Below are 23,170 nucleotides of genomic sequence, written 5' to 3' on the forward strand. Positions count from 1 at the left end.
AGCAAGTGGAAGAGCTGGGATTTGAACCCAGCTAGCTGTGTGCCAAGCCTGGGCCTGGACATACCACTAGCGGTGCATCTTATGCTTATCTACCACCTCTCTAGCGTCCAGTGCTAACACAATGCATTAATTTTTCTATTAGTAACTCAGCCTTGCTATTCAGTTCATTCACTAGAGACCCCTCTGAGGCTGGTCTTCTGTATGGCTGAGCTGCCATGTGTCCTGCCTTTGAAGAGGGAAAATTGGCCTGGGGAGGTAAGCTTACACAGGTGAAGTGATTACAGAATGATATGGGCCATATAATGCAAGCACATGATATGATAAAGAAAGACCAGACTCGTGATAGATTGCATGGAGGCTGGCAAACCCTGAAAGGAGCCCTTATCTTGGTTGCTCAGCATCGTATCAACAGCCAGGCTGTGGAGATAGAGCAATAGCACACACGCAAGTTAATAAGTGGGGTTATATGGTGCCTACAATATAAACTGAGGATTGTGTTGATAAATGGCCTCCTTATAGTAGTAGCTAGAGTTTATTAAACATTTACCTGCACCAGGCATTGTGCCAAACACCTATGCCTTCTTTGCAGCAATGAATCTTGACCAAAACCTTTGTATGTGTGTGTATGTTTCCCCGTGTCCTGGGTAGTGAAGGGAGGGAGGTGCTGGCTAGACAGGAGGTTATTACTATCCCCTTTTAGCAGATGATGAAATCCGAGTATCAGATTTCTAATAATGTATCCTAATCATATGGTTAGGACCTGTTCAAACAGGATTTGAACCCAGGTCTGCCTGCGTACAAATTTTAACACACTCAGCACCTACACAGTATTGAAACATAATCATGTTTTAGCCCTTCAAAGGGTGATTTCACATCTGTGGAGCTAATGCAGTACCTCTCTGTGACTGGCACATATTTTGAGCTTACGAAACCTCTCCTGATATAAAACCACCAGGCAGGTGCATTCCGATGGTGTTCTGGATGCTTTGGGGTGGGGGGCACTTACCACGTGTTTATACACTCCAGGCCCCTTCCTTCCATCGGAGCAGCTCTATTTTTCTCCATCTCTGCATTTTGGCATTTGACATCCTGTTGCTTAGAATAGTTAGAAAACCAGTGACGGAGAAGATCAGATTTCCCCATTCCTTGACTGTGGCGGACACCAGCATTAACTGACTGTGTGATTTGATACCTTTAATAACATGGAGTTACTTTATTTCTGAACTATTGAATGGAGACCGGCCTTGTATTATAAAGGAACCTTGGATTTTAAAAAGAGGCTGTCTGAAAAAAGAGGCTGCCAGATGTGGTCATGGCTGTGGTGGTCCCAGGCACATGGGAAACATAGGCCTTAGAACCTGTGTCTGGCAAAGTTTGTTTTGCTGGATTACCTACCTAGGACCTGGAGATTTATCTTTTTTTTTTTATTAGTTTTTTGTTGTTGTTAATCCTCACCTGAGGATATTTTTTCTATTGATTTTTGGAGAGACTGCAAGGGAGGGAGGAAGGAAGAGGAGAGAGAGAGAGAGAGAGAGAGAGAGGAGAGAGAGAGAGAGAGAGATTGGTTGCTTCCTCCAGGCACCCCAACCAGGGCCAGGGATCAAGCCTGCAACCCAGGTACATGCCCTTGACCAGGAATCAAACCTGCTACTACCCTTTGGTGCCCAGGCTGACACTCTAACCACTGAGCCATGCTGGGGCTGAAGAGGCATCTTTTTAGTTCTCTTAATTGGAGTCCATGCCGTACATTCTTAGAGCAGTCCATTGAGGTGTTCTAGCAGGCACTGGAAGACGAAAGGACAAACAGGCCTTCCTCAACCTAGAGAAAGATCAGAATGTTCAGCACAGTCACCTGGGGCCCCCAAACATTCCTGCTTTTGCACGGTAGGTAGTTCTAGGTCCCTTTTGGGGGCATTGAATTATTAGAGAGCCGCTTCAGGAACTTGATGGGAAAGGATGGCTGTGTGTCTTTGACCTACCTCAAAGTTCGAGGCCGAATGCCTGGGGCAGTGGATGCCAAGGAAGGGCTGATGCCCCAATGGTTGGATCTAACATGGCTCTCAGGTGACCAGCCATCCTGTTTTGCCCAGAACTCTCCTAGTTTTAGCACTGAAAATCCCATGTCAATCCTGGGCCCACCAGAGTGGTTGACCACCCTACGTGGCCATGGAACCCAGGCCTTCAGCACTTGAAAACACAAATCTGACCCTCTGCCTAAAAACCAAAGTCCTTGCGTCCTGGCCAGGTGGCTCACATCGTCTGGTATTCCGAAAGGTTGTGGGGTTCAATCCCTGGACAGGAGGCAACCCATCGATGTTTCTCTGTCACGTCGATGTTTTCTCTCTGTCTATTCCTCTTTCTAAAAAAAAAAAAAATAAATCAATAAACATATCCTTGGGTGATGATTCAAAAACACAGACACACACACACACACACACACACACACACAAAAACAAAGTCCTTAGCATTGGCATTTACTGCGTTCTTGTAGCCATGTTACAGGAGCCACTCTGGATGTGCCATTCCTTGAGCATGCCACGGACTCCTCTATATGTTTCCTTTTCTCTGACTGGCAACTTCATACCTGTCCACTGAGACCTGGCTGTCTCGTGTTGCCTCCGGAGAAGCCTTCCTTATCCGAGCAGAAACAATTGTTCCTTCTCTAGCACTCCTACCCCTGCACTTGCCCAGCGCATCTCACTGCCTCCTTTCTCCCTGTCCAGTCAGGGAGTAGGCTGCGCACAGCACCAGGCAGCTACGAAGCTTTTTAGTAACTGTCTTCAGTGCTCAGTGTCCACATAACTAACCACAGTGGAAAGTATTTGGTTGGTAAATCCTAAAACAGATTCTGTGTTTGACTCCCAAATTAGTGATTTTACAAACATTTTTTAAGTGTGGACCCCATGCTCAACTTTAAGCAGAATGAAATCTTTTATGTTGAATGCCAGCTATAAGATAGTAGGGAAAAGAAACAAAACTGGAAGTGAGGAGGTGGGAGGTGATTCTGTGCCTTAGTTGGCCACCCTTAACCCTCACCAAGGCAGACCTTGCCACCTTCAGGGACCCCGGAACTCTGGGAACACTGTACAAGCCACTGGTTTCAAAGGAGGCTTCTGGATCTTGTGGTTCTGAAGAAGTCCATTTAATCACCTGAAGAAGCCCTGCGGGCAGAGGCTGGGCTCTGGCTCCAACCTTAACCTGAGAGCCATGTTAGGTCCAACCATTGGGGCATCAGCCCTTCCTCGGGCACTGCCCCTTCTGAGCACAGTTGCCGTCCACAAAGGGGCACTGCCCCTTACAAATCCCAAACCAAGCTGAATCTGCAAGTCACTCTTAGAGCCCTGGCTGGCACACCGCTCCAAGTGCCTGATGAGAGGAACAGGTGGAGATCTATTTTAATTAGTGGCAAATACCTAACGATTGAAAATAGACCCTTTTGGAAAATTCAACTGGCCTTGCCGCTCACCCCTCAAAATTGCATGGACATTGCCAGGTACCAAGCTACCTGTTAGTGTGATGTTAACAATGCTGGCGTTATGGCCTGCTCAGATACATTCCTGATGACGTGTCAACTAAGATGACAGTGACTGTCATGTTTGGGCAGTTAGCCAAATGCCACCTGAGTCCTCCTCAGAGACAGGTGAGTTCCTAAGAGAAATAAAAACACTTTATCTTGCTGACCTAATGCATTTGTTAAGGGCCTCGCTGAAAGTGGCAGAATGATAGGGAGTTCATGATGGGAAATCACTTAACAAATATTAGTTTCTCGTTCATAAAAACACGTGCATGTTGGGCCTTCCGTCAACTAAATCTCCCTCACACCTGCCTCTGTCAGCAAAGCTACTAACAACCTGATCTTAACTGTTGGGCAATTCGATGGAAGGTGACATGACCTAATCTCATTGCCAGTTCCTCTTAACTGTGGGCCAGCGTCACTTCTTTAAGTCCTATTTTCTTTTAGTAGAGGGTTGGTACCTTTTTTCTTGTCTATTTTTTTGGAGGGGGATACTTTTAATTAGAAAGACCTTCAGCTGAGAGGGCTTGGCGAGTATCCAGTAAGGCGGGAGTAGAGGTTTGGTATAATTGCATGAGATGACACATACTCGTGGCTACAAAAAAGCCTGCATCAACCAGCTTAGTAGACTCTGGGTTCCTCTGGGGAGAAGGGCGTGTCACTTCTTGCCAGTGGGTGTGTGTCTGGCGCCTGCCACTCAATTCTGAAAGCATTTGGCCACAGTTACTGATAAAGATTAGGGCATCTTTGCTTTCATTTTTACCACTTTATGGCTTATTTGCTTCCATCCTGGATTCTGTGCTGGGCCATCCTCAGCTTCCAGGAAACCAGGGCCACAAGAGAAGTGGGTGTGGTGCCGAGAGACAGGCATGGGCTTTGGGGTCAGCCAATACCCATTGACCCCTGCATGACCTTAACTAAGTGATTCACTTCCTCTGCCACCCAGGCCAGCTTGGAGACTGCTGGTAACCTTTGGGTTTTATGCTCTTGGCGCTGTGAGTGAAGATTTCCTTATTTAGGGATTGACAACGTGCCCTTGGGCAGCCTCCTTGCTCATCAATGTTAGTTTCTCCTCCATTAAAAACACCTGCATGTTGGGCCTTCAATCAACTAAATCTCCCTCACACCTGCCTCTGTCTCCCATTGTTTTATTCTCACAATAATCCAGATGCCAGTGGGAAAGTTTGAACTCTGTCCTAGGGACGAGAGAGACAAAGACAGGGTTCTTCGCTTCATTTTTCAAAACAGCCACATAAAGTGAAGATGAATTTTATTTTTTAACCAAACCGATGGTGAAACCTTGCTTCCTTTACTTTAGCAGTGGCGGTGACCACATTTGGAGGAATCAGAGAGATTTAGAAAGAGGGTGAGCTAATGTAATCTTCAGAATTTCTTGGGACATAACCTAAAACCCAGAAACCAGAAATACTTTGACAACATAAAAAGTAAGCATTTCTGAATGGCAGAAATACCACAAACAAAATTAAAAGACAAGTATCACTGGAAAAAATAATTGCAAATATACAACCAATGAAACCATTTTCCTTAATATACAAAGAGCTCTTTTAGGTTATTAAGAAAATGATGAATTTTTTTTTAAAAAGGCAAAAGATGTGAATAGAAAATGCACAGAAAAAGGAATCCAAAAGGCCATTTAGTAATTCAAAATGTCTAACCTCACACAAAAGAAGGAAACCAAGTTTAAAAAAGGAGATGCCACTTAGGCCTAGGAGGTTGGCAAAGATTAATTGCTGCATAACGTGGGCCACTGGTGGGAGTGAATCCCACCTGCTGGTTTGTCTGGAAATTGGTGAGAACTTTCAGGAAGGTCATTTGGTGATATCTTCCAAATTAAAAACACATCCTTGGAACCAGAAGGTCAAACTCTTTTCTTAGAATGTCAATTAACAGCCTTCCCTATCTTGATAAAATAAATATATCTAAGGACACCCAATACACATTAATAGTGATTACTTACTGGGTGTAGAGAAGAAAAGAGATGTTTGGTTTTCATTCAGATGTTTGTGTTTTGTTATTTTTAAAAAGGTAAAATGGTTTCCAAGTCACAACAGCACACTTAACAACAAAGGAAGCCTTACCTCTGACCTGAGGGTCTCACATAAATCCCACATTGGACACTCAAACATTTCGTTTAACAATGAGCAAATGCAGTATGAGATGTTTTCTTAGTACATTGCCTCAAATGCCAATTGCAACCACTCAGAATGATCTCTCTGGGCCTCACTGGGTCCTTAATAGGTTTTTATTAATTTTAGGGAGGGAGAGTGAGAGAGAGAACCTTCAGTTGGCTGCCTCCTGCATGCCCCTTACTGGGGATTGAGCCTGCAATTCAGGCATGTGTCCTGACTGGGAATCAGACTGGCGACCTCTTGGTGCTTGGGATGACACTCAACCAGCCAGGGAGGCCTTGTACCTTCCTAAGAAACCTGATATTGGCATGTTTTCCTGCCCCAGAGCCTTGCTCCTTCCTGTCCAGTGTGACTGTCCCAGGCCCCTAAGAAGCAATCCTTCTTCACGCCCCATCACACGCTCACCGTCTGCTCTGGGCTTCTGGAATGTCCCAGAAGGGTCACAGTGGAGACAGGACTTGAGCCAGGAGTAGGAATAGGAGTAGATAGGGATTGGAGGGGTTGAAAAGAACTAGGAGGGGAGCTACATAGTCACACAAAGGAATAATAACGGTGAGGGTTATTGACTTACTGTGTACCTATATATTCACATACAACATGTCCTGTATTTCATGGAAGCTTCATGACCCCCAGAAGTCAGCATTGTGAGCCCCATTCTACAGGGAAGGTGACAGTGCTGAGCTGGAATTCAGAACGAAGTCTGCCCACCCGTCTCTTAAGACCCAGCTCTTAGCCGCTGTCCCGCGTGGGGCGAGGAGGTGAGCAGGAGGAGAGGGATCTATTCACAGCCTCGAGGAGTCACCTGAAGATTTAACTCCAGGATTCGTGGTGCTGGGCCTGCCCCCGAGATTGCGGACTTTGGAAAGAATATAGTCCTTGGCTGTGGTAGTGGTACGTGTGTTACTGTGGAGGTGGTGCTGAGGAGGAGGGATGCAGAGGAATGTCTGTTCCAGCGGATTCTGAAAAGAAAGCAAAGCTGACATTCTGACCTGGGAACGGAACTATTGGCAGGTCTTTATTATTTGTGGTTTCCCTTTAGTCCATTAGAAAATACTACTGCAAAACTGCCATTATTTAAAAAAAAATAAAAAAAAAATATATATAATTAATTGGCTGCCTCCTGCACGCCCCCTACTTGGGTCTAGCCCACAACCCGGGCATGTGCCCTTGACCGGAATCGAACCCGGGACCCTTCAGTCCGAAGGCCAACGCTCTATCCACGGAGCCAAACCAGCCAGGGCAAAAGCGCCATTTTCGATGAAGCTGCGTCTGTCCCTCCAGTGAACTGAGCTGGGATCGGGACCAGCCAGTGGGCAGCTTCAGCCGTCTCAGTCCCCCGTGGCTGCCGATTCAGCGGGTTGTGTGTGTCCGGCTGCAGAGTGCTGATGCGGGCAGTTCATCTTTGATTTTGTTTTTATCCCTCATGCAACCACACATAGCGTTTCCTACCATCTGGCTGAGGTCCCGCTACCTGGGGAGGCTCAGAATTGGAGTGCCTGGAAGCGTCGCCCATGGCCAGGTGGGGAGCAGAGTCCCCCAGGTGGGGCTGAGGTTGTCCCAGCTACTTGACAACTAGATAGTAAAGCAGGAGGGGGTTCTAGATGCCAGGGAGGGGACAGAAAGCTTGCACCCCTGTGGAGGAATGCCCAAGTCACGGGAGCAGATTCCAGTGGCTTTTCTTGGACAGGTCACTTCAGTCTCCCCCCGCCCCGATGTTGATGTGACTTTTCAGTCTGAGAGGCAAACCTAACTCTGGGCCTGGGAGGCTCGGGTGTGGGCGTCGGGCAGTGTTTGCTGGGAGCCTGGTGGAAAGTTTCTTTTACTTATTTTGTGTGTCCCAAGTTCTTGGCCCTGTGCTGGGTGCCTGAGGCACATTTTCTAGTTTTTCCGCTCACAGCAACCACGCCATGCCTGATGTTGCCATTTTAGAGATGAGGCAGCTGAGGCCCAGGAAGCTGCCATGGCCAAAACGTGGCCAGAGTTCTGCCATAGGAATGTGGGCTCCAGTTCTGACATTCTCTGTGTATCAAACCACCAGGCCACGGTTGTGTGGAGGCGAGTCCCCGTGGAACCTTGGGTGGGTCATGTCCATCCCAGGGGCTGTAGGGGACGTGGGGCGTGCCCTCAGGGCGCCGGGCACATGTGGCTTTTCTCAGGGCCTGACAGTGAGCTGCTGAGGGGGCTGGGCACACAGTAAATCCTGGGAGGGTCATTTAATCGGAGCATTTCCCTGGCCCTCCAACCTATTCCAGCGTACTTCGGTGGCAGTTTCCCATCGGGGAAGGGGTTGTGTTGACAGACATGCCAATCAGTGAATCCCAAGGAAGTAACCCTGTGTCCTTCGAGAAGGTGTGCAGCAGGGAGGTGGGAGACTGGGAGCCCTCACGGTGGAGGAGGCTGCCGAGGGGGCAAGCTCAGCTCCCTCCCCCAGCCCTGGCTCTGGCCTCTGCACCTCTTCAGCACTTCCATTCTGTGCCATACAGCAGAGCAGGTCCCTGCAGCCAGCTGTATTACGGCCTAGAATCGGGGTGTTTTCTGTATGCACTGCTTGTTTCCCAGGGAGGAGGGACTTTGCCTTCCTGGTGACACCTGAGAATCTTGATCCATTCTGCCTGTGGAGATTCCCTCTTCCCGTCCGCCCAGCTCTGTGGCTGGTCCGAGCGGAACAGCCCACTGGCCTGACTTGTTTTACATACTCTTGGGTCAGCCTTCTCTTACACGTGAAGGAGCCTGGAATTTTTTTTGAGGGGCACCTGCTTAGCTCATTTGCTAGGCCCCTTAATTGATAGCCATTTGGGCCCCAGCCCGCTCCATCATGTGACCCTCTCCTACAGTGCTGTCACTGTATGTGAACGTTAAAAGTAAATTTGGACAGGGATCACAATTTGGCCGAACGCCCAGGGGCCCCCAGGCCTGTAGCAGCGTGCTGGGTGTCCTGGGGGCATGAAGAACAAAACGGTAGGCAGGGACTCCTGGCGCAGGGCTGGATGGGGCCCCACAGGCTCGAACGGGACTTGGCTGGAAGCCCCTGGGAAATAGCTCTGTGAGGGGGTGGGTGCCCATCATTGGATGTGAAACTGTCTCATGGTTTATGTGAATTCTAAAAGTAACATAAGAGTGCTTAGCATTAAGAAAAAGACTCAGTACATAAATGTGTGTAGAAAAAATTAAGACCCGTCATACACCCCATTAGCAGAGATGACCAGTACTTATGGTCTCATGGGTTTTAAGGACTCCGTTTATGGCAGGACTTGTGGGTTTTAAGTCTTGGTCTCTGTGAAGCAGTTTGAGCTTGTCTTTTCCGAACTAAGAGTGGCCCTTCCTGTCTGCAGAACATGGAGAGTTCCTGGCTCTGGACCTTGGAGGGACCAACTTTCGTGTGCTTCGGGTGAGAGTGACGGACAATGGGCTCCAGAAGGTGGAGATGGAGAACCAGATCTACGCCATCCCCGAGGACATCATGCGCGGCAGCGGCACGCAGGTCTGAACCTTCTCTCAGCTGCCCGGGGTCTCTGGACCCCACAGGGGGGGACATTGCTCCTCCTCTGTGTCTGGAGGGCGGAGAGCCAGGCTGAAGCTGGGATTCCCTGACCCTTTTCATGGTGATCCCCTCCATGCCTGGAAGCGGAGTGGGGCCTCCATCAGGAGAGGTGCACATGGTCTGGAGCATGCGCATGAGATCCTGGGGTCTGGATGTGTTGGAGCAGGAGGCGTTTTGAGGTCTGCTCACACATGCTGGTTGTTGAGGAAAGCCCGTTGTCAGGAGGCTGGGCCCACACTGAGGACACCTGGTTGTTAGTGGCACCTCTGAATGGTGAGCCAGGGGAATACACAACTGTGGTTTGACACTGTCACCTGCCACTGCGGTCACTCTGCAGCCCCTTTTGACTCACAGTTGTCACCATACCATCACGTGAAAATGGAACCTCCCCCTTTGCTTTTCTGGTTATTGGCCTTCTCTGTCCTTGACCATCTAAAACAGAAAGGGTTTTGCACGCAGGGATGGGAACCTGTTGAGAAAACATCAAAATCAAGCTTTGGAGCATCAGCCCCAGCTGGCATCCCAGTGGGCACCATGTGTTTCCGCATTGACCCCCAAATCATGCTTAGTTAGCCTCACACCTCGGTGGCTTCTAGAGCCATGTTTTGTACTCAGAATCCCCACAATAAAAGACGTGGATAGAGAAGAAATGTGAAACCCAAGTAAGGATCTTCTCAGTAATAGGAAAACTTGTACAAGGATGGGATTGCCATCAAGGTAGTCTTCAAACATGGACTGAACACCTACTATGCATTGTGCATTGATCCTTGTTGGAAATCAAAGTCCTGTCTTTTCTCCTTCAGGGCTTAAAGCCCAGATGGACCACTAGGAACTGGCCCCCTCCCCACCCTCATAGAAAGCAGTAATGTTGTGTTGAAGGGAATGAGTAACCATCAGGAGGAGGAGCTAGTATGTGATGACCTATTGTCTGAGCAAAAGCACTTTATGGATAGTCTCATTCTATCCTCACATGAGCCCCATGAGGCTGGGTTCTCCTGTTACCTCCACTTTATACATATGGGATTGGGCTTTGCAAAATGGAGTGACTTGGCCTTAGATCACAGAAATGGGAGGGGCCAGAGGAAAGACACAAAGCCAGATCCATGGCTAGAGCCTGTGCTTTCACAACTCTGGTGGGGAGGAAGGGGACTCTGTCCACTTTGTAGGCTACTTGATGAGGTCCATGAGTGGTGCTCCCTGAGTCCTGCCTACCTGTCCCTGCTTCCAGTGTAGGAGGTACGCCCTGAAGGGGCTGGTGCAGACTTGAGATCCTGTGGGGGTAGGCCTTTTGGGGGTTCTCCCTCTTAAAGGCTCCCCCAGGAGAGCCCTCCTACAGAGGGGGCACTCATTGCCACCACAGGAATATCTGGTCGATGGGTGACTGCCACAGACCAGCCATTATTCTCAGCCTCTTTAGATTTGTTAAGTGTATCTTATGGGAAGGCAAGTGAGCAGATTCTCAGGCCAATAAAGAAAAGGAAACCTTTCTAACTTCATAAAATGATGCCCTTTGAGCCTTTTTATGGCAGGAAGGTAGTAGTTCTTTCTCTCAGCATCTTATCTTCAGATCATCAGCTAACAGAAAAGGAGATAGTCTTCTAATTAAGGAAGCAGATGGTCTCCTCTTCCCCACTTGTAGGTTCTTCCAACTCAGCGCTGTCCAATAGAACTTTTCGCAACAGTGCAACTGTTCCTTATCAGCTTGTGCAATACGGTAGCCACGAGCCACCTGTGACACTGAGCACTTGAAATGTGGCTAGCGTGCCTGAGGAAGTGGATTTTTAACCAGTTAACTGCCATGCGTCCAAAACGGAAACCATCCTCGTGTCTATAGATGCTTATGGAGTACAAAGGGTTAATTTTTGAAATTCTAATTCATTGAAATAGCCACGGATGGTTCGTGGCTGCTCTACCGGGCAGCACATTATTTAATGCCTCTTCACTGCCTCTCTCTCTGTTCTGCCTCCCTTGTTGGCAGGGCAGTTGGAAAGGGAACAGTGAGCAGGGCTGAGTGAGGGGAACCCATTTTGTGTTTACCTCTTCTAAAGCTTCCCTAGCTCTGATGATTGGCCTCATCTCTTTGCACAGCTTCTATAGCTTCCTCTTTTCTTTTTTTTTAAAATAAAGACTATTTGTATTAAAGGTCTTTTTGACTAGAGTACCAGGAAGAAGGTGCTGGGAGTTTGTTTAACCATATCATAAATTTTGTCTCTGATTGACCGTCCAACAAAAGAACAGAACTTTCTGAATAGCTATCCAGAAACCCTATTTACATATTAAAATACTTGACCTCTGCTCAAGGGAGTTGGCACTTGTGAGGTGAGCCTCTTAGTGAGAGGGCCCTGTCTTTGCTCCTGAGTATGTTTTGGTTCAGACTCAGCTGAAGTGACTTGCAGGTGATCAGAGACAGGATCCGTGCTGGAAGTTCAGTTAGAGCTGGCTACCTTCTAGATAAGTGTGGCCTTGTCTTCATGGATCCCTCCCACTGAGATATACCAGATATCCACCTAGCCTGTCACCTGGATGTCTTTAGTTCCTTTACAAAGGCAAATACTTTTTGTGGTTTAGTGCAGTGGTTCTCTAACCACTGCTTCAGGATCAGCTGGAGGGCCCTAGAATTTGCATGGGCGGTGATAATCCTGCTGGTTGCAAACCATACTTTGGGAACAGCTTGTTCAGTGGAAGCTTCCTGACTTCCGTCTGGGGAGGAAAATGTTATTCTCCTTTATCCCCTTAGCTTTTAGATTTTGTCATCTTTGTCAACCTGGCCCTTGGAATCTGCTCAATCTCTTTGGCCTCTGCTTACTTTTTGTACCAGAATAGCCTGGCCTCAGCCTCTAAGCATCTGGAGGGGTCACCAACTTCTTTTTGAGGATGCTGAGTAGGCAAGAAGGAAGCCATGGGACTGTGAGCTTTGGGGCTGATTGAAAACCTGGGCAGTTGTCAATACAGGTTTTTCTTAAGTTTAGGATTTTTCCTAGGTGCGGCCAGTCCTGCTTAGCATAGTCATGGTTGTGAGGCTGCCCGTCCACAAAATCCTATTTATTCTTCAGTGACTTTCACGGGCTCATGGGATGTCCCATTTTTTAAATTTTTCTTTTAGAGAGGAAGGGAGAGGGAGAGAGAGATAGAAACATCAATGATGAGAGAGAATCATTGATTGACTGTCTCCTGCACGCCCCACCCCCCCCCCCAATGGGAATGGAGCCCACAACCTGGCCGTGTGCCCTTGACCGGAATCGAACCCAGGACCCTTCAGTCCGCAGGCCGACACTCAATCCACTGAGCCAAACTGGCTAGGGCGGATATTCCACTTTTTTAGAAAGCAAAGATAACTTGTTTGAATTGCCCCCAAGAAATTAGTTTTCTAGAATGGAGACAAAATATAAAAGTTACTTGTTATTTATTTTTATTGATTTCAGAGAGGAAGGGAGAGGGAGAGAGAGATAGAAACATCAATGATGAGAGAGTCACCGACTAGCTGCCTCCTGCACACCCCCTTACTGGGGATCCAGCCCGCAATCTGAGCATGCGTCCTTGACCAGACTTGAACCCAGGACCCTTCAGTCTGCAGGCCGACGCTCTATCCACTGAGCCAAACCGGCTAGGGCAAAAGTTACTTGCTTTTGTTAGGTCTCTTCCTAGAATGCCAACAGAGAATGTCCCACCCACTCTCCCAATCAGAGGAGACAGGGATGTTAAAATACTTGCCACTGTGATGGGCTTCCCTTTCTGGTAAGGCATTCGGCTGTGCATCAATGTCAAGGGGGGTTCTGACAAGGCCACCAAAAGATGTTCTGTTTCTAGGGCATGCAATGCCTTTCTGATTAGCTCTGGCTGTGCTTTCCCCCGCCTCATGGGATTATTTTGATAGTAGTTTGGATAAGTGGTTGAAGTGGAAGACAGTACTTAATAAGCACTAACTAGTGTTAAGCCCTTATGTGTACTGCCTCAGTTAATCCTTTTGGTTAGCATCCCCGTGCTTTAGACTGAGAAAATAGACTTCACAGGGATGCATACCTTGCATGCATTCAGCTAGTTCCTTTCAGAGCCCAAAGTGTGTGCTCTTAATCGCTGTGCCATTTTGCCTCCCTGCTCATCTTCCTGTGTCATGTACCCTTAGCTGTTTGACCACATTGCCGAATGCCTGGCTAACTTCATGGATAAGCTACAAATCAAAGACAAGAAGCTCCCCTTGGGCTTTACGTTCTCATTCCCCTGCATCCAAACGAAACTAGATGAGGTGAGTAAAATGAGTTCTTCAGACACTTCTGTTGTTTCATTCTTTGGGCTGGGAGGATGAGGAAGAATTCTGAGCCATGTGCTGCTATGGTGTTGGAGGTGGCTCTGATAGTTGTGTGGACGAGGTTTGTATATTGCGAGTTCTGAGCTTCTGAGTGAGTGTGTGTAGGTGTGGAGGGGATGGTGAAGAAGTATCAGAACAGTGCACAACCCCACATACATTGCACATTATCCTAATCCCTTTTAGGGACACAGGAGTGAGAAATTAGTCAGGAACTCCTTTGATCTAAAGTGTTGCGATAAATATCTTTGAAAGAAAGATGCCTGGGGAGTTTGATCAGAGGTTGCAAATACCTTATTTTGGCAGTTCTATAGCCTGCCCTTTGCACTTTGGGGGCAGTTGATCATGAAGAAATAATTTAATTTTCTTTCTGGGTCTTTGATCGGGCTCAGGCTTCTTCCTACGCTAGTTAGGAAGCAATATACACATTCAAGCATGACAATAGTTTAGTTAGCCCCATGGCAGAGGCTCTACTAATGGTTGTTTGAGGAGTGTGGTCTGAGTTTTGTAAAGAATTAATGTTCAATCCTTGGTTCTTTTCCAGAGTTTCCTGGTCTCATGGACCAAGGGGTTCAAGTCCAGTGGTGTGGAAGGCAAAGACGTGGTTACTCTGATCCGGAAGGCCATCCAGAGGAGAGGGGTGAGTAGGGGCGGCGGGGACGGGGAGGCAGGACTTAAGGTTCTTTTGAGTCCACTCTGAAGCCTTCCCCAGTCTGTCCTCAACACAGTATGAGGACCTTTGTGATTCTTAGGTGAGGTTTTCTTTCTTCTTCCTTGCTATGTTTACTCAATAATATATATTTTTATTTTTTTCCAGTTTTAATGAACTATAATTGACATACAGCTCTGTAACAGTTTAAGATGCACCACATAATGATTTCACACACACATAATGTAAAATAATTACTACCCCAAGAATCTTATAAATGATCAGATACCTTTGGGGTTAAGATTATCATGATGGATAAAAATCTTAGCCATGGTACAAGAAGATCCCTTTAGTACTTAACCTGAAGAAGACTTGACCATCATTTTCAAGTAAGAAAGTTGGGATGCTGTTGGCATTAGGGTGGAATGGGGCAGAGAGAGGACAAGATAAAGGTCACAGAAAGATAAGACTTCCTGGGAGGGAGAGAGAGGTAAAGGAAAAGAAGAAAGAGGAGAAGATGACAATGATGACATGACAGGCTATTCTTAGTGCAGTGATGGCTTTGAACTAGACCACAGGGCTGGTGTCGGGAAGTCCTCCAGGATGGGGAGTGAGATGCAGCTGTTAGACTAGATCTGGACCTGATTTCCAGCTATAACTTTCTTTGGTTTTGAGTAAGGTTAATCAGGAGGCAATCCTGCTACTCTTGAGCTGTGTGTCTTGCTACTCTTTCTCTCCATCTTCACATCTGTGACCTTTCTGTGATGGTAAAGGTCAGATCCCTCCTTTTCCCTCTGCAGGACTTTGATATTGATATTGTGGCTGTGGTGAATGACACAGTTGGGACCATGATGACCTGTGGTTATGATGACCAGAACTGCGAGATTGGTCTCATTGTGGGTACGTGAGCACTGGGTGTGAGGGCTGATATTGGCCAATGGAGTGGGGTGTGGGCTGGAAGGGGAGGAGGGGTTCCATGGCCTGGATGTCCCTTTGTACTTCATTTTGGAAGATAATGGTATAGTCACTTTGGAGGGCTGAGCCAGTACTAGTGGAGTTGGGGGGTTAATGGAGTGGACCATGTTGGAATGGCCCAGTAGTCGGCTTGGAGGAATCCCAGCCACCCTGGGCAGTATCAGGATTGTGGGGCAAGAGGGAGATGGGTGCTGGGCAGAGGACGTTGTGGTTATGCACTGAGCAGTCCCTTGTTTTGGCCAGGCACGGGCAGCAATGCCTGCTACATGGAAGAGATGCGCCATATTGACATGGTGGAAGGCGATGAGGGGCGGATGTGCATCAACATGGAATGGGGGGCCTTTGGGGATGACGGCGTGCTCGATGACATCCGTACTGAGTTTGACCAGGAGATCGACATGGGCTCCCTGAACCCCGGGAAGCAACTGTGAGCAGAGGGCTTGGGGAGTGGGTTTAGGAGTTAGGTTGGGGGCTGGCCAGGCTGGGTGGTAGTTCTCATTTTTGCTTTACAGTCATGTCCCTCAAAGGTTGCCAAGGTGCCCATTGGTCATGGGAATTTGTGCTCATTCCACACATGGTGACTGTAAATTTCCGAGGGGGCTCTAAAAAAGACAGAGCAGGCAGACACACCAGGTAATAATGTGCTTTATCCTTCAGAACAGTAGTTTCAGAAAGTCATATTCTGAGTCTAAGTGTGTGGCCCTGCTCTTTCTTTCCACCTTCAATTTGCAAGTTGCCCTTAGAAACAGTTTGTGAGCCACATAGTAAAGTGTTCAGATGGCCAAGATTTGGGCCTGTGAAAACTCCTTTTGTAGCTCCCACCCCGTCACGACCCAGACGATGGCGAGGCTGTGATAGGTGGCTCCTGACTTAGGGGAACTAAGGGAGAGAGAGGTAAAGGAAAAGAAGGCTGTGATAGGTGGCTCTGACTTAGAGCTCCGGTAGAGCTGCCTCTGAGCTCAGCTGGACCCCATGGGAGTCCCAGGGCCTCTCACCCCAGCAGTACCCAGACCCAAGGCCTCCTTGGCCACCTTCCCTGGACCTGTGGCCGAGCAGAGGCCCTGGGGTGAACTAACTGGAGGAAGGGCTCCATTTGGACCCTGAATATTACACTCTCCAGCCTGGCCAGACATGGTATTTGGTTACTTTTGACTCTTACAAAACATTATTTCACTCTCACAAACATTTTCCAAATGTCCCTTAAAGATCTTGAAATAGGGGTTGCTGCAAGCTTCGCAGGCAATTACAAAACCTCTTGAGCAGTTCAGGCTCTCTCTGGTCTGGTTGCTGGGACTGAGAGGAAAGCTTGTAGTGCTGATCTCTGCATGGAGAGGAAAATCCAACCCTATAAACCAGCTCAACAGTGGGGGCCTTTTTCTTAACAGGGAGAGCCCTTGCTTCATCAAGGACGCAGCATTTATTTAAGTCACAAGCTTTCCCACAGGTTGAAATGAGAGTCCATTTACTTGTAGCTTTCACAGGAACAACCTGGCTATGTCTGCCATGGCTGGTGAGGAATTTATGGACTGAAAAGTCTCTCATTCATTGCCTGCCTCCATCGACGAGACAACCCACGCCATTCCTAGGAGCTATGTGCCCTTTGAAGTGTTAGAAGACAGAATTGCCAGCCAGGCCTTGGCATCCCACCCCTGGCTCAGCCTTAGACAAATCAAATCAAAGTCTGGGAGGACATATCCCAGTGTCAGTCGTGGTAGTCCCGAAGTTATTTTTGGGCTTGAGGAGAAACTTTGACTCTTTATATGTCTCTAAATAAATATTTTTCAAACATTGATGGAAACAAAGTGTTTTTAAAAACTTTAAAACTGCCCACGCTTCAGAACCCCACTGCCCCCCCTTCCCCCTGCCCCCCCAACATCCCACAGGACCACCTATTTAGAGAAGTCGACACACACGAGTTTCTTGCTCTTGAAGCCGGTCTGCCTCCCAGGCAGTTGGCTGTGCTGGCCCTCAAACATTTCAAATGCACCCTCTGTTTAAGCAGTTTAGCCAGCTCTTCACTTAGCTCCAATTCTGCCACACTTGACCTGCGTCTTGAGCAAGTCTCTTCCTGAGGGCCCAACTTCCTCTCTTGTAGACAGCACCAGGAGACCTCGGAGTCCCTTCCCCAGCCCTGCTGTGGGCCTCCTTGGTGAAGCCTGGCCCAGTTAGTGCCTGCAGGCCCCGAGGGCCTCCTCTCCCTAGCACCCAGATCCTTTCTGAGATATCTAGAAAGGGCCTTCTTTGCCAAGAAGAATTGTAAAGGCTTAGTTTCCCATCACAGTCTGAGACAGAAAGACTGTCTTCTGAAGAAAACAGTGCCATCTAGTGTTGAAGAAATAAATTCCCCGACTGCCCTCTCAGCTTGGGCCCCTGCCCTGGTGGTTCTTAAACTTGCTTTATCTTATCACCTGCCTGCTCAGGAACTTGCAGCATCTCTCACTCCCATATTCCTGAGAAACTTTAAGGCATTTTGAGCTCTTTCTCAGCCGTCCCAGCCTGCTTTTCTAATCTTGCCCCATCACTCCTTCTCCCTACACCCCTGGTGTTTTTCACACGTTAGGAATTCACAAATGGCCTGCAAGGGGCCAGGGGCAGTGTGAGGTGATGAATTGCTAGGCTTACAACCCCTCCCCCCAATTTAATCATATGGACTTTTCTCTCTTGTAAATAAATATTGGGGTTCATTTTACATTAGGTTTCATTTTCTCTTGCTAGAGAAAAAAATTGTAAAACTCACTACCTTACATGTAACTTACTATACTGAAGTTTCAGACTATTACAGTAGGTCCCACACTCCTAGGATGTTTTGTTTGCCTGCTATTGGCCCATCCTCTCCACAGTTCAAGGCCCACCTGCCTGCAGAGACAGCCCAGGCTCCCCAGCTCCTCCAACCCTGCCAGGGCTGTCACTTCATACAGCTCATTCCCAGGCGGTGCCACACAAGTTAACCCTCCCATGTGCATCAGCCTCTAACGTTGTTGAAGTTCCACATGTGTGCATGTTGCCTCCTCCGGGAAGTGAGAGCTCACAGACAGCAGGGACTTCATGGTTTTCTGGTGTGTATCTTCCTGCAGATTTGAGAAGATGATCAGTGGGATGTACATGGGGGAACTGGTGAGGCTTATCCTGGTGAAGATGGCCAAGGAGGAGCTGCTTTTCAGGGGGAAGCTCAGCCCCGAGCTTCTCGCCAAGGGCCGCTTTGAGACCAAAGATGTTTCAGATATTGAAGGGTAAGCTTTCGGGTCCCTCTCTGTCTACTGAAGAGTGGTCAGGCCATTGGGGATGAAGAAGGGGCACTGGCCCTTGACCCCTCAAATGTGGACAGCAAAGAGGGTCTCGCCTAACATGGGCCATGGGGGGGGGGGGCCAGTGGTTTGAGGTCACTTAAATAGTCTCCGCTCTTGTCCATTAAGCGTGCCGATTTCCAAAGTGCCTCCTGGTGCTGACTGGCCTCCAGGCTCAGCGGTGTCACACTTGCATTCCTGCTTGGCGTGGAGTGGGGGTCGGGGTCTTGGCTTAATGCTAGAGGCTCCCCCTGGGCCCCTTAATGACTCATTTCCATCCATTTCCTTTCCCTTCTGAAGCTCTGACGTTTCATTCTCTATTGGCGATTCTCAAAAAGGACTCCATTATGACCCCTGCTTCCTAACAGAAGAATAGGTCCTTGGATGGCCCAGTGAGAGATACCCATTTAGTTCCAATGGCTGGAGCCGAGGCTGCATTTTCATGGAGCAGCAGGGGTGAGAGTGAGGGTGGCCTCATACTTGTCTTCCATTGAACAATATCCAGAGTTGGGCCTTGTTTCCTGTTCTTGAGACTTGCACTTGTGGCTTGAGGCGGCCCTGTCTCAGCGACCAGCTGGTGGAGAGGAGGTGATTTGGGTGTAAAGGAAGCAGTGAAATGGTTCAAATGACTGGAAATGGAAACTCTTGAAGGAACTGTTCCTACTTGTTAAACCCCGAGGGGAGGAAAGTCCTCAAATTTGCGAGGCACTTAGTTCCCCTAAGAAGGGTGCTACTCTCGCAGCACCAGCCCTTCATGACCGTCTTTAGCACGAGTGATAGCAGTGCCCACTCCGTCTTGAAATGCAATAGGTTCTGACTGCTTTACAGAAAGTAGGGTGGGCTCCACAGCGGGGATCACACGGAGGGAGGTGGTGGGTAGCAGGGACACTGTTCCCTCTACCCCACGACACAAGCAAATGCACAAACTCTTACACATGCAAATTAGTATATAAAGCCCTGAGAACAGGTCTATTTCTTAAGAAATAGTTTTACTCACCTGGGGGGAGAGAAGGCAGGGTGTCTGTCTGTCTGGGAGAGGAGTCTTATTTGTGTTTCTCCTCTTTGTTCAACCCCTCATCAGTGGGCAGAGCAGTGAAGTGGGAATCTGCCCTCACTGGGAGATGACATTTGCTGAAGCTGCGGGATTTCCTGGCCTCCTCTCCCACTGGCCACAGAGGGTTGGACACGTGCCCACACACTCTCTTTCTGTTTCCCAGGGAGAAGGACGGGATCCGGAAGGCTCACGAGGTCCTGGTGCGGCTGGGCATAGAGCCGACACAGGAGGACTGCGTGGCCACTCACCGCATCTGCCAGATCGTGTCCACGCGCTCAGCCAACCTGTGCGCGGCCACCCTGGCGGCTGTGCTGCGACGCATCAAGGAGAACAAGGGCGAGGAGCGCCTGCGCTCCACCATTGGGGTCGATGGCTCCGTCTACAAGAAACACCCCCAGTGAGTCAGCGTGTGGGATGGGACCCGTAGTGATGGGGCTCCCAGAGCACTTGGGGACCCCTGACAATGAGAGAGACCCCATTGACTCTAGGCGCCAACTCTGTTTTACATTCTGGGTGGTGGAGATGGTCTGTGGAGTTGAGGGTCTTTGTAGAATAAAGCTCCCAGCTAGGCAAGTGGGAGCTGGGAGCGTGTCCTTCTTGGCGAGGGTGGAGGTGATTTCTGAAGGCTGCTGGCCACTGGAGTCGGGGTGGGGGTTGGGTCTACTCTGAGCTCTCCTGGCCACTCGGGGCTCTAGCTGCCACCTTCTTGCTTAGAAGTTAGTGTTTCTCTGACTCTTTCATGATTCTTGATGGTCCCTTCAGATCCTGTGTCCTCTGCCAGGGGCCACCCCAGCCCAGTGGATTATCATCAGCCTCTCTGGCTGATCTGGGTATTGAATTGATCCTTCCCTGTCCTTCATGATTTTTTTTTTTTTTTTTTTTTTGGCACCCGGATAATCTGAGCTTTACTAAGGATTTAAACATCCACACATTTTACAGGGGACGGAAGCCTTCATGTTTTGATTCCTTGGGTCATAAGTGCAAAACTATGCAAGTTTCAGTTGGGACCTAGAAGATCTATCTCTGTTGTGCCCACTTAGCCATCGTGTTCACCTGTTATGAGTGCCAGGTCTGTGGGCCTTCATTGACTGAACTGTTTGATGCAGAAAGTCTCAGCCCTACCACTCAGTCCCTGGCCTCCTAGTCCAGGGCTTCAAGCACTTTAAAGTGCACACAGATCACCTGGGGATCCTGCTAAGAGGCCGATTCTGATTCAGAAGTTCTGGGTTCAGGATGCTGCGGGCCCACAGACCACACCTGGAGTGGTGAGGTCCTGGAGATCATGACTCAAAGCAGCCATCCCCCAAGAATTTCTTGCTGAGCATACCTACCTGTTCAGACATCTTGGGAATCTTTGGCAGAAATTGGCCAAAGACACCAAAGTCCAGAATAGCATTTCAACTTTTTCTGATTTGGGTGTTTCCTAGGGAGCATCTAATGAAATGAATGATGAAACATGAATAGTAGTTGGTGTCAGAATCACCTGATTCCATTGGGTTCTTCCAGCAGAGAGGATACCAGGTGGGGCAGAGGAGCTGTGGCCTGTGGGAAGAGGAGGTCTATGTGACCGCCTGCAGGGGATAGTGGCTTCCTAGAAGAGTCTTCTCTTTCAACAGGCTTTGGACCCAGCCAGGGTGGATACAGTTGGACATCTGAGCTTTTGTACAGTGACCTCTAACTTGGGAAAGAGTGGGGAGGGGATGTTCGGGGCAGATCTGCTTCTGCGGGTGCCTCTTGGCATTTGTGCTGAGGTGGTGCACTAACGCTCCAACCGTTAGCGCCATTGACCCTAGCTGTGGGCACCCATTTCTTACCCCATCTCGGTGACTGCAGTTTCGCCAAGCGACTTCACAAGACGGTGCGGCGCCTGGTGCCTGACTGCGACGTCCGCTTCCTCCGCTCCGAGGATGGCAGCGGCAAGGGGGCAGCCATGGTGACGGCGGTGGCCTACCGGCTGGCCGACCAACACCGGGCCCGGCAGAAGACCTTGGAGTCTCTGAAGCTGAGCCGGGAGCAGCTGCTGGAAGTCAAGAAGAGGATGAAGCTAGAAATGGAGCGAGGTCTGAGCAAGGAGACCCATGCCGTTGCTCCGGTCAAGATGCTGCCCACCTACGTGTGCGCCACCCCTGATGGCACAGGTACATGGCAGGGCTGCCACTCAGCTCACCACAGTGGGCCTTTGTCCCGGTGTTGACACTCTGGGAGAGCTCCTTAGCCTTAGCCTTGGATGTTTGGACCAGAACGTATATCTCCAGCTATAGTACAAATGCTTCTCCACTTACGATAGCGTTACATCACAATAAACTCATCATAAGTCGAAAATGCATTTAATACATCCAACTTACCGAACCTCACAGCTTCCCTAGCCTACCTTAAATGTGCTCAGAACACTTACGTACATTAGCCTACACTTGGGCAAAATCATCTGACGCATGAATACACTGGAGCGCTGGTTGCTTACCCTGGTGATCGATGGCTCACTAGGAGCTGTGGCTCGCTGCTGCTGCCATCACAAGAGTATGATACCACATCACTAGCCCTGGTAAAGATCAACATTCCAAGTATGGGTTCTACTCAATGCGAATTGCTTTCACCATTGTAAAGTAAAAAAAATCATTAAATCTATTGAACTATTGTAAATTGGGGGCCATCTGTACTAGGAAATTCTAATGCTCAATAAGCTCAAATCAAGGCTAAAATTTGAGCTGTGGTGATTTAGTAAGTACTCACTGAATGCTTACTATGTGTCAAGCACTTCTCTGAGCACTTAACGCATGTCTATTCATTTAATCTTTACCTGTTAACAGAGATTAGTAGTTAATTTTGTTTGTTAACAAACTGTTATGGTTGGCACAGAGCTAAGACACAGAGAAATAAAGAAACCTGCCCCCATCCTACATTTGGTTCTCAAGGATTCCAACATCTGGAAAATGGCAGAGCTAGGCTTCAAACCCAGGGATTTTGGTTCAGGGCCAGCTCTTGTAAGCCCTAGGTCAGGGGTTGGCACTCTAAGGCCCACAGACTAAATCTGGCCCACCATCTGTTTTTGTAAATAAAGTTTTATTACTGCACAGTCTTGCCCATTTGTCCACGTATTGTTTATTGGTGCTTTGCACTACCATGGCAAAGCCATGTGGTTGCAGCAGAGACTGGCTTACAAGGCCCAGCCCTTTACAGAAAAATATTGCTGACGCCTGGTCTACGTCTCATGACCAAAATGATGGCATTTCTCCCCCCTTCCCCCCCCCCCCCCCCGTTCCCCAATTCATTGGAAACAGCCACTGAGCAGCCAGTGTAGCACACTTGATACACGTTCCAGAGGCAGAGACTGGAACTTGGCCCCTGCTCCACCCTCTGCTGGCTGTGTGGCCTCCAGCAAATGCCTCCCCCTAGGTCAGCTGGGTCATGGGCCCTCATCGGAGGGGAACGCAGTGCCTCGCTATCTGGGCTGCCTGAAGGTTGCGTGAGCTCTTTGTGGGGGAGGAGCACATGGTGATTGCCCAGCAAAGGAGGGTGTTTGTCTCTGCCGTTCCTTCTCTAGTCTATTCTAAATAAGGTGGCCTTTGACTTAGCATGAATGGCATGTTAGATGTTTTTGAGTGCACAGTCGCCCTTTCCTCTGTTGTGATTGCAGAGGTCATTGTGACTTCCGGGCCCCACCACTTGAACTCATTTGAGAACCACTAAGGAGCCAGCAGGT

General features: G+C 48.8%; 1 protein-coding gene across 2 annotated transcripts in view; it reads left to right on the forward strand.

The window, feature by feature from the left end:
• HK2 (hexokinase 2) overlaps positions 1 to 23,170 on the forward strand; it is a 60,099-nt gene that overhangs the window by 25,390 nt on the left and 11,539 nt on the right. For both annotated transcript variants that reach the window (XR_008558456.1, XM_008147394.3), the window contains exons 3-10: positions 8,997 to 9,145; positions 13,329 to 13,448; positions 14,053 to 14,148; positions 14,958 to 15,057; positions 15,376 to 15,559; positions 18,207 to 18,362; positions 19,634 to 19,867; positions 21,304 to 21,608. Coding sequence is in view for 1 of the 2 variants with exons in the window: in XM_008147394.3 (XP_008145616.1) it covers positions 8,997 to 9,145; positions 13,329 to 13,448; positions 14,053 to 14,148; positions 14,958 to 15,057; positions 15,376 to 15,559; positions 18,207 to 18,362; positions 19,634 to 19,867; positions 21,304 to 21,608 (1,344 nt within the window). In the remaining variant the exon portion in view is untranslated. The remainder of the gene's footprint in view (positions 1 to 8,996; positions 9,146 to 13,328; positions 13,449 to 14,052; positions 14,149 to 14,957; positions 15,058 to 15,375; positions 15,560 to 18,206; positions 18,363 to 19,633; positions 19,868 to 21,303; positions 21,609 to 23,170) is intronic.

The sequence above is a fragment of the Eptesicus fuscus genome, chromosome 16 (assembly GCF_027574615.1).
Source record: "Eptesicus fuscus isolate TK198812 chromosome 16, DD_ASM_mEF_20220401, whole genome shotgun sequence".
Classification (NCBI taxonomy): domain Eukaryota; kingdom Metazoa; phylum Chordata; class Mammalia; order Chiroptera; family Vespertilionidae; genus Eptesicus; species Eptesicus fuscus.